Consider the following 12,569-nt stretch of genomic DNA (forward strand, 5'->3'; position numbering starts at 1 on the left):
CGTCATCATGTAAAGCAGTGCTCCAACCTTTTTTGCACCACACACCGGTTTCAAACAACATTATTTTTGGCAGGATGGTGTCTAAAAGTTAAAGAGTTTAAGTCTGAACTTTAAGGTGAAATATGTCAAATGCAGGCAGTATTAATTATTCTCATATTTACACAATTCAGTCTTGTTAAAGAAAGATGCATTTCTTATTTTTGGCCCTCAGCATTTTAACACCTCTAATGTTGTCTCTGCTGACAGGATTGACCTGTTCTTTATTATTTTTAAATTCTTAATTTATCTTTAATAGTTGATCTTCAAATTTGACCCATCCTACAGACGAGGTGGAGCTCAGGGGTCCACAGTAACCAGCAACAATCAGATCCCACATCCACTTCTCTAACCTCGAGGCCACTGCGGTTTTACAGACGGTTGTAAATCCATAGAGCGTTTTGTTCATGTACTAATGATTACAGCAGTCCCAGGACTTCCTCTTCACCACCCTCCAATCAAACATAATTCAGTTGTGTGCCACTGATTTGCAAAGTAAACTTCTCAGTACCATCAAAAAAAACAAAACAAAAAAACAAAGTAATAACTAAAAGCAGCCCGATATTGAAAACTGAAGTGAACTTGGAAACTGGGAGTGGAGCATTTAACTCAATGTACATTTTCTAGCAAGTCTACAGCCATAAAATCTGAATAAAACCAGTAAATCTGTAGTAAAAAGGCTGAAGTCCGCAGCGTCAATAACTTTAGGCTTTATATTTGCTGAGATTTCAATTTCACGTCACAACTGGTGGCAACAGGTCCGAATTCAGAGGCAGGAACACAGAAGCCAAGAAAAAAATGTAACTGCTACACTTATAAAACTCTGCCAATAAACTAATAACAAATGGATTTATTCTGTTCTATCCAAAATATGTTTCTTGTTAAGCATTTTTCCAATGTTTTTCTGTAAATTCTTTTGGCTGATCCAATTAGCCCATCATCAGTTTTAATTTAAAAACATTGTGACTGTTGGTAAAATGCAATAAATCAATCGATCAATGCTTTGTGTGTAAAACATAAAAGAGTTTTATGGAGTCATCTTGTGATACGAGACATTCGTGTCTCCTGATGATTTTATGCATCAACTCCTGCTGCTGCTCCCTTTTCAGAAAATCAAATCTTAATCTTAACAGGGACCATTGTCTGCATGTAAAAGATAACTCGATGTTGCAGGAAACTGGTCACTCTGTTTGTTCAATTGATTATGTGGGTTCCTCACAGGTTTCAACCAACGACACAAAACGTCAGTGTGCAGCTTCGCCTGACTTCCTGGTAGAAGCCATGCTAAGTTTCAACAAGACTCCAGTTTTTCAGCCAGACTTTCTTAAATCACTGTTTACAATAAATAACTGTTTGTGGTGGCTATTCCTCCACAGAGCGACTGAAGTCATCCGCCTCCATCTATTCTCCACTGTTCCTCCATCACAATACAAGATATTAAAATCAGCTCTTTACACATTAACGTCACTGCAAAGTACAACTGGAAATGCTAACATATGGCTACAGTCTTAATCAAAACGTGCATCGTGTCTTTTATAAAGAGAATTAATGGCAGAGCAGTTGTAATGAATCAGTGTGACGGTAACCCAGCAAGGCCTCAAACACACACAGCAGGATAAAACCGTTGAAACCAGTCCGATGGTTCACCTGCGACACGTTCAGACAAATGTGCCACAATATGTTCAAAGAGCTAAAAATTGGGGTACGAAAAGAGAAAGAATCAGAAAAATAAAGAGTGGAAGATTTAATGAACAAATAGAAGAAGAAAAAAGAAGAGAATGAAAGTGAAGGAGAGGGGGAGAAAGAGAGAAAGACCCTCGCTGTTGGTATGAGGAGAAACATCAGGTGTAATTTTTAGTCACACTCGTATAGAATCGAATATTTTTCAGTTTCTTGCAGTATAAATTTTCTGGTACAGTGAAGATCCTCGCAGGGAAAAAAAAAACCAGAGCAATTGTCATATGACAGAGCAACACCTTTATTTAGGTCACATTTGAACTGTGCTTTCTGAAAAGATGGGAGACAGGCTCCCCATCCCCATCCTCACCTCCCACCCTAACACACACACACACACACATCACACACACGCACGCACGCACGCCCTCCTCGCCTTGCAGTATAGGCACACTGTTGTGTGAGATAACTCCGGCATGCCTGTCTCCCAAAACTGCTTACTGTAAGAGGATTGGCTGCCAACAATACCATTTTTAATTCATGATAAACATAAATGAGATTTCACAAACTCTCAATTTCAATGTCTGAGACTCTTAATGGAAAGCCTCGCAGGCAGACGGTGACGGGGGAGGGGGTTCAGCGCGGGGCGTGTGTCCTACAGAAAACCCGCTCCTGCACTCACCACTATCTTTTGTGTCGCACTGAAACCGACACAGCGGCACCGGGAGAGCTCCAGTTCAAACCCTCGCAGAGCCGCATATTAAAATCTACGTACTCCTTCCTCGACCGCCACATTTGCTGTATGTAAAATCTCACACCAGCAACAAAGCCGTTTGTTGAATGAGTGTGATAGTATTTCAGCGCTGTAGGGCATTTGCATGAACAGCATTTTAAGTTTCATCCAGTCTCCCGGCTCGCGTATTTGCGCGGCGGAGACAATGGTGTGTGTGTGTGTGTGCGTGTGTGTGCGTGCGAGCCTCCCTCGCCGGCTTATGAGAATCCGTGTTCACCGTAGCCTCTGGTCAGCCACGTCGCGGGGAAGGAGGAGACAAGAGCCCGCTGCGTAGGGATGCCCAGGGGCCAGGTCAATCTGAGCAGCTCACTAAAAAACCTGTACAGCTGTACGTAACGCCGGGCCGACCTCATGCATAATTAAAGACAAAAGCTCTCGCTCAGAATAGCCGGGTGCGCACAGTTCTGCATTAATTGATGTTTGTTAAAAAAAAAAAAAAAAATAGTGAGTGCAAAATCTAATGTATGTAATGGCTGCCTGGGGCATAGTTTATTAATAAGAAGCCCACTTCATGACAGGCTAGTGAAGCAGCATGAAGAGGCAGTTACATAAAGTCTGGATATGAACTCCTACTGGGAGTGTGTGTTTGCATGCGTTCGCCTGCATGTGGTAGAGAAAGAGGGAAGAGGGAAAGTGGGGGAGAAAAGAGGGCAGAAGGAAGAGCGAACTGAGGCAGAGAGGTAAAGCGGAGGAGGAGGAGGAGGAGGCGGCAGGAGGCTGAAGAGCAGCGGTGTAACGACGTGCCGAGTCTCTCTCACCCGCTCTCCAGACCGCGGCCTCTTCTTCGGCCGTGTAGGCAAGGCGTCCTCCTTTGGGTTGGTATCGATGGCCCAGTAAGAGCCCTGCAGACAAGAGGGAAGACTGTGAGTCCATAAAAAGCTTTTATCACATGATATCCACTTGGAAGTTCACCCTGGATCTCGAAATATCTGCACTTTTGTTGAAAACATGACTGCAAAGCTGATGCTGCTTTTGCTGCAAGCCACCCGCTGCCCCTGTAGTTGTTCTGTTTTTTTGACAAGGGCAAAACTGACGAGGGTGGAAAAAGTGGAAAAAAAACATAAAAAATAAAAAATCCAAGGTGACACATGAAAAAGTGGACCTGTTCTAGAGGGCCGTGCCATAAGTTGTTCCTCAATGTGAATACATTTCTCCATCTGTTCATCTTCATTTATAAAACAAGCCTGTGGAGGCTGGAGTCGATCTGGGCGGACAGGTAACCATAGAGAGAGAGAACATGCAAACTCCTACCAGGAATCTTACTCAAACAAAAGACCTGGAAGACGACTGACAGCTGATCAACAGAATAAAGAAATGCAGTATCAGTCCAGCTTGCCTGCCCCTACATCCTGTTGAGCCAGACCCAGCTAACGACAGGCGAGGGCAGCGAACATCCTGGACAGGCTGCCAGTCCATCACACACACACACACACACACACCTATGGCCAAATTAGGGTCAACAATTAACCTCTCGTGCATCCTTTCCGGAGCACGCAGAGAGAAAGAAGGAAAAAAAAAAAAAACATGCGCACATCACACCGAAAGGCCGAGCCGAGACAGTCTGCACCACCCGCTGCCCAGCAGCAAAGCAGTCAGTCCATCATCTACACAAACAGCAGTAAGTTCATAAGTCTGATCAGCTGTTAAGTTTTGTTTTGTCTTGCATAATGACTGTGATTTAAATTGTGATTTTCTCACAATAAAGACACCTTTCCTGTATTTTTAATTTTTCATTGACTCCTCGTCCCCGGCCGGCTGTCTCTACGGCGCCCAGGTCCACTAAGACGTATCTCATCTTTCTCTGGCTCAGAAAGACGTGCTGGAAAAACCATACTGGAAGAGTCACCGGTTTTGCTAAACTCTGTCCGATCAGCTCGAGTCTATTTGAGCTGATAGCTGCGTGTTAAGAGTCTGTGCCGTATGTGGGTGGGCTTTGTTAGCAAGAAAGGCTCGGCTTTTCTTCCTCTGCGGCGGCTCCTCAATGAGAGGCTGGCGAGGGCAGCTGGTGGTGGTGAAATGTTAAGCCTTTCCTCAAGCTCTACTTCCTCAGCCTCAGGTACTGAAGTCGGCGCGCTGTTGCCAAGGATGAAGGAGCCACAGTCTCGGCTCGGGAATGGAGGCAGCGCAGTAGCTCTGCCGCGCCGCTTTCTTCTAAGGTCTGAGCAAGGCTAATCGAGGAGAGAACAGTTGGGGCTGGCTCTGGGGCTGCAGCTAGTAATTCCACAACCAGGCTGCATTATTTATCTTTGCATTCGGCCCCATTTAATTTATTTTTCAATGGTTTCCCTCCTCTAAGCCAACAGGAATGCTGCTTAGAGTTGTTAAAAATGAGATTTTTACCCTAAGGCCCTGCAAGTTCTGAATTTATTTTTAATATTTCATATGACCCCCCGATAAAATCTCAATTGTCAAGAGAAAGTGAGATCAGGACCTTTAAAATTACTTCCTTAGCAGAGAGAATAATTGATATTTCCATAAGAAATTCACTGAACAACAGGAGGGGGGCCACAGAACAAGCTGTATTTCAAATATCTATACAGTAACTGCAGCATAAACACAGTTAAATCTGGCAAATCAGTTATTTTCACAGCGCATATAAACCACTGCTGCAATTGTGAAAATGAAAAGCCAGAGTTGGCCTACATTCATCGAGGGGTTAAAATTATAACTTTTAATATGTGCGAGGCTTTGGGGTCAATTAAGATTTTCCTCAGAGGGAAGAATAATTCACAGCACAATCAACATAAGATGAAGAAACATCACATATTGATGTCGGCTACAGTGAAACGCAGCAGAAGCCTCATTATGTTGCGCAGCTTTTTCAGTGAGGGGCATCAGTGAAGGCGGGCTGCGAAGGTGGGACACGTTGTCTCCATGTGTGATCCATCTCTGGAAATGCAAAGGGGTTAAAAGGAGGTGGAAAGATGGCCACGTTTCAAAACGAGGTGTCACATGCGTGCACATACACACACACACACACACACACAGAGCCTGGCTGGGTGGTGTTGCTTTTAATTAGTGGGGGGGGGGGGGAGAAGAAGACTTTAAGTTAACCCTCGTGGGATGGGAGTTTCTGCATTTCCCTACACTCACCCCCAGAGACTTAGCAGGAAAAAAGAAAAACATATAAAGAGTCATTAAATTATTCACAAATATACTGCAATATACTGTTGCGATGCCAAGTGAAGTGTATCCTTGGAGTCTGGGGCAACAACAGAGCAAAGCCACAATATTCTCTGCAGTCATAAAACAAAGGCCGCTGTAAAGATTTTTATTTTTTTTTTTTAATCATTTTTATAACAGACTACCTGTTCCCTTCCTCTAAATGACGTAGCTCATTTTCACGCATCCCCATAAATTATGTCATCTTCTTCCTGTTTCATGCATGTAAATAAAGGAAAGACAAACACACACACACACACACACACACACACACACACACACAAAAAGTGCTGCGATTATCTTAGCAACTGCGGGTCGAGATGTACGGCCAATTAAAGTGAGGATTATTAGCTGCAGCTTTCACAGGCTGCATCTCTACCTCCGAGGTAGACAGAGTGTGTGTACGCACAATACCGGCTGTCATCTCTTGCACCATCTCAGAGAGGGAGAGAGAGGCAGACACGAGAGCGACATGACTCTCCTATCTCATCCAACCAGCAGTTCTCATATTCCTGCCACATTACAATATTGATGCAACATATCAAGAGCGGCTAGCGCCTCTTTGAAGTTGTCTTCGGGGGGGAAGGGAGTGAAGAAAATTCCAAATTAAACATTAAGGATGCGAGCATGTTGGCCATGCATTTGGAATGGGATCCATACAGCAATAGATTATTTTGTATTTAGTGGAGCAGCTCCCAGGAGTGTCAATATCAGAGGATTACAGCAAAACATGAAATTAGCATTCAGTCCCCATCCTCTACACAGCTAGGCGTAGCTCTTCATGCATGTGTTTGTGTGTATGTGTGCGTGTTTGTAATTATTTGTGCTGTTCCCTAAGCATATGTACCGTGTGCTCTGACAGTGCGGGGATGATATCTGGGTTAGGCTACATATGGTTAGACCTATGCACACCATTCTACTAAATATAGGCCCATAGGTTCCTTCCTGATGAACAACGCAGTCCATCGGGGGGGAGGCTGCTTATCGGCTTGATGTCGCTGGAGATAGTGAAGTAAATCGGGCTGAAGCAGCAGATGTAGGTGCTCCTACTGAGATTCAAATGTCAAATTAACATGGACAATACAGTCCTCTTCCAGAGGAGAAAAATGGTAGGCAGAGAGTTGAGTAGAGAGCAAATGAGGTCTGATTTTTAAAAAAAATACTTCTGGGATTCAGACTATGGAAATGACCTGACTTCTCACCCTCCACTGGCCCCGTCTCTACCAGTCGTCAACTTTTTTTTTCCTTTCTCACCCACATCTGCTGTCTCTATGGTCCAAAAAGTAGCCTCTCCTTACATCTGAAATGCACTTCTGTGGGGGTGGGAGGTTCATAATAGATTACGAGCATTCCACGCATTTCCAGACTGTCAGAGTCCTGGCAGCCACTCAAAGGTAACATTTTTCTAAAAGAGATAGCATGATAGGCACCGGGAAAATTTCGTAGCGGCAAATCTGCCAACGCAGGGCACATACTTGAAACTTAACATATTCTATATGTTATATAGGAATTAAAAAAAAAATCCATAGGAAAGCAATGGCTCTGCGATTAGAATTTTCAAGTCTCACCTTCCCTGGGTCATCTTTGGAGCGAGGCACTTTGAGAAAACACTTGTTCAATGAAAGATTGTGCCGTATTGAGTTCTGTGGGGAGAAACAGAGAGAGAGAGAGGGGGTTGAGGTGAGAGAGCAGATAGCAACAATCAGATTATACAAATAAGCACAGAGCAGTTCAGAGTGGGAAACAGACATATAGATATCCGCGTTATTGTTGGAAAAAGATCTTTGAAATGAACCCCATAACCCATACATGCAGTGTTCATTATTATGCAGGTACATCATATAGAATTAAGAAAAAAAAATTACTTTATTTAGAGAAAGACTAATTCAAATTTTATATTAAAAATATGAAACCGGATGTCAAATTTCCCAAGTGTCTTATTTTTTCCAGATGCCCTTATTATCACAATAACAAAAAAAGTAATTAAATGCTTGGATGTTTATTTTGCATTTTGTCAATTATTTCAACACTCAAAACATGAAAACTGAACAATTAGCTCTGAATCAATATTACAATTTTTAATGCATGTATATTTCAGGTGTAAGAAACATCTTCAAGGTGAATTAACGTCTGACCTGAGAAAATCATCAGTAATTAAACAAAGCAACAAACAAAAAGACATCCACAGGTATTTAAGACGACGATCACAATGTGGAGAGTGAAAACAAATTTATGCTTAAATAATCTTGTATCTTTTTTTTTAATCAATACACCTGTAGAATAAACACTATAGTTCATTGTACTGTGGTTTTTGAGAAGCCTGTGCAAGTTGCTAAATAGATAGATAGATAGATAGATAGATAGATAGATAGATAGATAGATAGATAGATAGATAGATAGATAGATAGATAGATAGATAGATAGATAGATAGATAGATAGATAGATAGATAGATAGATAGATAAATAAATTGGTGAATTTAAATGAAAATGAAATTTTAAAAGAAAAAAGATCAGACTTTAGACGTCTAGTGGAGGAAACAGTTGAGGCCGAGTGGCAGCTTGCGTGCTTTGTCCCTTTATTCACGTAGCACTGCCTCTGTGGCAGCGCGGTTTTCATTCTTTTTATTCTACCTACAGGTAACCCTCTTCAAGGCCACTTCCCTCTGCACTGGTGAAAAATAAAACCGTGACCACACTTCAGAAAACGCTTCCTTCTGCATTCTTCAAAATATGCCTGAGTCTCAGTGTCTGGGAGATGATGATCAAAACCTCAAAGTGTAGCATCAATAGAGGTATTTTAACCCTTTAATCCCTTTTAAAGTCCGTATGAATCAACATCAATAAATTCTGTTTCTATATATTAAAAACTTTAAATTCTGTTTCCTTATATTAAAAACTGTAAGAGGTGCAAAACTGGCTAATTGCACAACTTTTGATTAATAAAAATCTGGAAACAGGATAATATTCTCACAAGATGTCTTCAAAAAGCTTTCAAAATCCTGTTATACATGCCACATGTGTAGCCAAAACTACATTATCTGAAGTGTTCTGCAACTGTTATTTACTTCTGTTGTGACCATGTATGATCAACATTTTCATTGAAACAGAAATTTCAATTAAAAAAAAAAGACCCTGTAGTAGTAGAACATTTTAAGGAAACTTTTCTTTGCGCAAAAGGCAAGAAAAAAAGTGCCATTTATATTTGATATAAAATGTACTGTGTATTAAATTTGATGTCAAAGAGGCAAAACGGAAACAAGCACAAGCATATTTTCAAAAATGTCAACCGCCACGAGAAGTCCTGCACAAGCTTTGGCACGCCGATCTTTACATATCCAAAACCACTTCAGGTAACTAACATGTCGATTCCAGCTTCAGTCACAGGACACACTGCGCTGTATTGTTCAGGTTTCGCCGCTGAGGTCAGCTGGCGTTCAAACATCACATCTGTCCAGATTTCCCTCAATGCACGAAGCCACCAGGAAGCACCGTCTTTCATCAATGTCCAACAAACTGCATTCTGGTTGCACAACATATCAAATTCCACCGGTGCCAAAAATAGGAGCCAGAAGGAATCCCACACTGGGACGGCTGCTGATAGCAGGGCCTGATATTAATTAATGCTTCAGCGAGCTCCTGTGGGGGCAGGAAATAAATTATGTAGATCATTCTGAAAGTTAACTCATTACAGTGTTACAAGCTACTCGGCGGCGGTGAAGAGGGAGGTTCATCCAGCCGCCGGATCGCGGGGAGGCGAGGAGGGCTGAAGTGGTCACGAGGGCCAGGGAGCGGTGCTCCGGGCCTGGGTTAACCAGCACCAAGCAGGGTCCTCACAAGCAGCTGGAGCCAGACCGGCCGAGAGCTCACAAGAGCCAGCGCACGCACACGTTCCCCCACTCCACTTTATGGAGTGGTACTGACAGATGGTCACACTAAAAAGCAGCCGGGTTCTCTGATGAGTTTAACGGATGCAGTGGATGTGTGGAGAGGAGCACGGAGAGAGACGGGGAACTAAAGACCCCCGAGTGAAAAAAGATGGGAGGCGCTTGTTCAACACTATAGGCAATTATACCACAGGATGGATGATAATGACAGCAGGGTTGTAATGTTGTCAATCTCAGTGGTTTATTAGGGAAAAAAAAAAAAAAAAAAAAAACAACAACCTAGAAGACATCTGACACTGTTCTCCAGCAGAAAGTATGCAGGAGGAAACCGGTGTCACTGCGAAAATAATCCTGTTCATGTGCCAGAAAGGAAAACTTTCTTCAAGTAAAAAACTCAACCCCAAAAATATCTGTAAAGCCATCTTCTTCAGGAGAGGCCGGGCTGCCCTTTCCTACCTCCCAGCCACTCTGGCAAAACCATGGAGCTCCTCCACTTGCTCACAATCGGCCGGTCCATCATTCCCAGGACCCTGTGGTCACTCATCTCACAGCCACTCACTTCGTTCATGTCTCTACACTGTCCTGACCCTGCATGGCTGGAATGGATTTCCCACTTAAGTCAAGACAGCAGGGTCACAGCCTTTATTCTGCCCAAGGCTGGGAAAAAAAAAGAGTTTTTCTAAACATGCTTTGACATTTCATGTTCGAGTTTACTTGTAGTTTATTTCTAAAAAAAAAAAAAAAAAGCCTGAAGCTTCTTCTACTGTAGCAATGGAATCGTCTTAGTATGTATTTTTTTTTTGGAAATGACAGAAGAAAAAAAATTAAATCAAGCATCTTGACTAACCGGATTCACAATTTAATTTTTATTCATGGATTTTAGCTGCTCTGAATATTCCAGTCACTAAAAACAAGCAGGCTCCTGTCGTGACTCACAATATCCTTTGATAAAATTAGGTAATATATCTAAACATATTTAAATCAAAATTGCAGTGTTTGTAAGAAAATGACAACCAGAAAGCATAGTTTTCTCTCAACCTGTTTCACATATATTGGACTCTTTTTAAGGATAACTATAACTGATGATGTTTTGTGAAAAGGGCAAAATTATTATTATTATTAATACTACTACTAATAATAATAATAATAACAATACTAATAATACTACTAATAATAAAGAAAATAAGATTTGATATTAAGAGTTTGAGTGGAACTTCCAGATAAAACTGAAAGGCACAGAGAGAAAGAACGAACGATGCTTCGTCCTGTGTACTCGAAGCACAGTGACCCTTCAGGCCTAAACAACCAGGACTTTTTGGAAATCTATTATTTGAATAGTAGCTACAGTGGAGTGACTGGGATGGAAACAGGTAACAGTTCACCAATGGTCTCTACTGGCTCTGTCTTAAGCGGGATGTGCAGCCCGACAGTCGCTTGTTTGCCCACTTCCCTTCAGTTGGCATTTTAGCTGCAGCATTCAAGTTGCAGGTGTGGCGATATCCTCTCATGGCAATACTGTCTTCAAGAGTCTGAAACTGCTGCTGCTACTGCTGAGGCTGCTTTTGTCAGAAAATGTCATAATTTACCCAGAGACAGTATGATACCTCCTGGTCTGAGAAGAAAACTCTTTGTTTTGTTTAGAACAGACAGAAATTACTTGCCATTGATAACATTTAAGTGATTTCAAGCAGGATTAAATTTAATTTGCAAAATCCCAAAGACCATAAAAAAACAAAACGATGGAGGTCTGGATGACCACCTCAAAAAGACATGCAGCATCAAGGGAATGTGCAATCACACACCAAGAGGACTAATTCTGCCTGAAACAAAAAAAAGCTGTGGTACAGATGAGTTTTTCTGTGGTGTGGTTCCAGATTCTGCCTTGAAGGATTGATATTTAGGTAGCTTATCCTTAAGCTATTTTCATCTTAAATGTTAAAACTCTGTTGAAGCCAAAAATGGATTTGCGGGAAAAAAGAAAAAAAAAAGAAAAAGTTTTTTGAAGTAAAAGTTGCAGCGATTAATGTCAGTACAAAGGCAGAGATATAGTAAATGTCCAAAACCGGTGCTGCTGTGGCGGCACAGCAAGGTGGGAGGCGAAGGGTCGTAAAAATCTAAGATAACGTTTCTACTGGATGCGGCATCAGTGAAAGCCCTCAAGCACAGGATGAGTCATCACAAATCGGACAATATTTTACAGGAAGACAAAAAAAAAAATTTTAATTATGGTGCATTCATGAGTAACTGGGAGGTGGGGAAGGCCTTTGCTTCTAATTGATCTCAAACTGGGAGCTTCCAGCTGAGAAAGTGGGAGGTTTCGGAGAGAGCCCAGAAGTGGGCGACAGGGGTTTTGGTGGTGAAAGTTAAGGAATGTTCTCGCTCCGAGCACAAACAAGGTGTAAATTACGACACTCCCTCTCTCCACTTCAGTAAAACAGTCTTTTCGTTTATAGCAACGGTCATGGTGACTGCTAGATATGTTAACAGTTGGGCAAGAAATGTAGTATGAAAATAAATTGCACCATCTGAGCTTTATTTCATTCCCCTCTCGGTTGATGTACGCGATGACGAACTTGCTCGTCTCTTTTCTGGATTTTGGTAGCAGCACTGCTGGAGGCAGCCATGTTGTTTTTCTGTTTATTCGTTTTGTTGTGACAGCTTTAAAGTGGGGGAATGAAACCTTCCCAACTGGTCAATAATCCAATTCCCAACTGCAGAAATGTATCGTCAAAAGTGGAAAACGGCTGAAAAATGATTTTTCCGTCAATTATTTGACAGGGATCAAGGGATAAAGAGAGAATTAAGCAGAAAATGTAGAAACATTCCTTTTACTTAGTAGAGCATACAAGGCTGCATATTTGCAGTGACGTGCTTCTTATTTCAGGCAAAAGAAGCAGAAAAGCTGCTGCTGCACACCAGGATGAATTTATGGAAAGATTGTAAACCACATTATATTCTGCTCTTGCTCTTATTTAGACCTTCGAGATGGGACGCTCTCAGTCAGGTTCAGTCTGTGATC

General features: G+C 41.9%; 1 protein-coding gene across 2 annotated transcripts in view; it reads right to left on the minus strand.

Moving 5' to 3' along the window:
* The window catches only part of foxj3 (forkhead box J3), a 94,598-nt gene that overhangs the window by 19,352 nt on the left and 62,677 nt on the right, over positions 1–12,569 (minus strand). For both annotated transcript variants that reach the window (XM_030090839.1, XM_030090840.1), the window contains exons 3-4: positions 7,234–7,308; positions 3,262–3,345 (exon numbers count right to left, since the gene is read on the minus strand). In XM_030090839.1, coding sequence (XP_029946699.1) covers positions 3,262–3,345; positions 7,234–7,308 — 159 coding nt within the window. The remainder of the gene's footprint in view (positions 1–3,261; positions 3,346–7,233; positions 7,309–12,569) is intronic.

The sequence above is a fragment of the Salarias fasciatus genome, chromosome 5, assembly GCF_902148845.1.
Source record: "Salarias fasciatus chromosome 5, fSalaFa1.1, whole genome shotgun sequence".
Classification (NCBI taxonomy): domain Eukaryota; kingdom Metazoa; phylum Chordata; class Actinopteri; order Blenniiformes; family Blenniidae; genus Salarias; species Salarias fasciatus.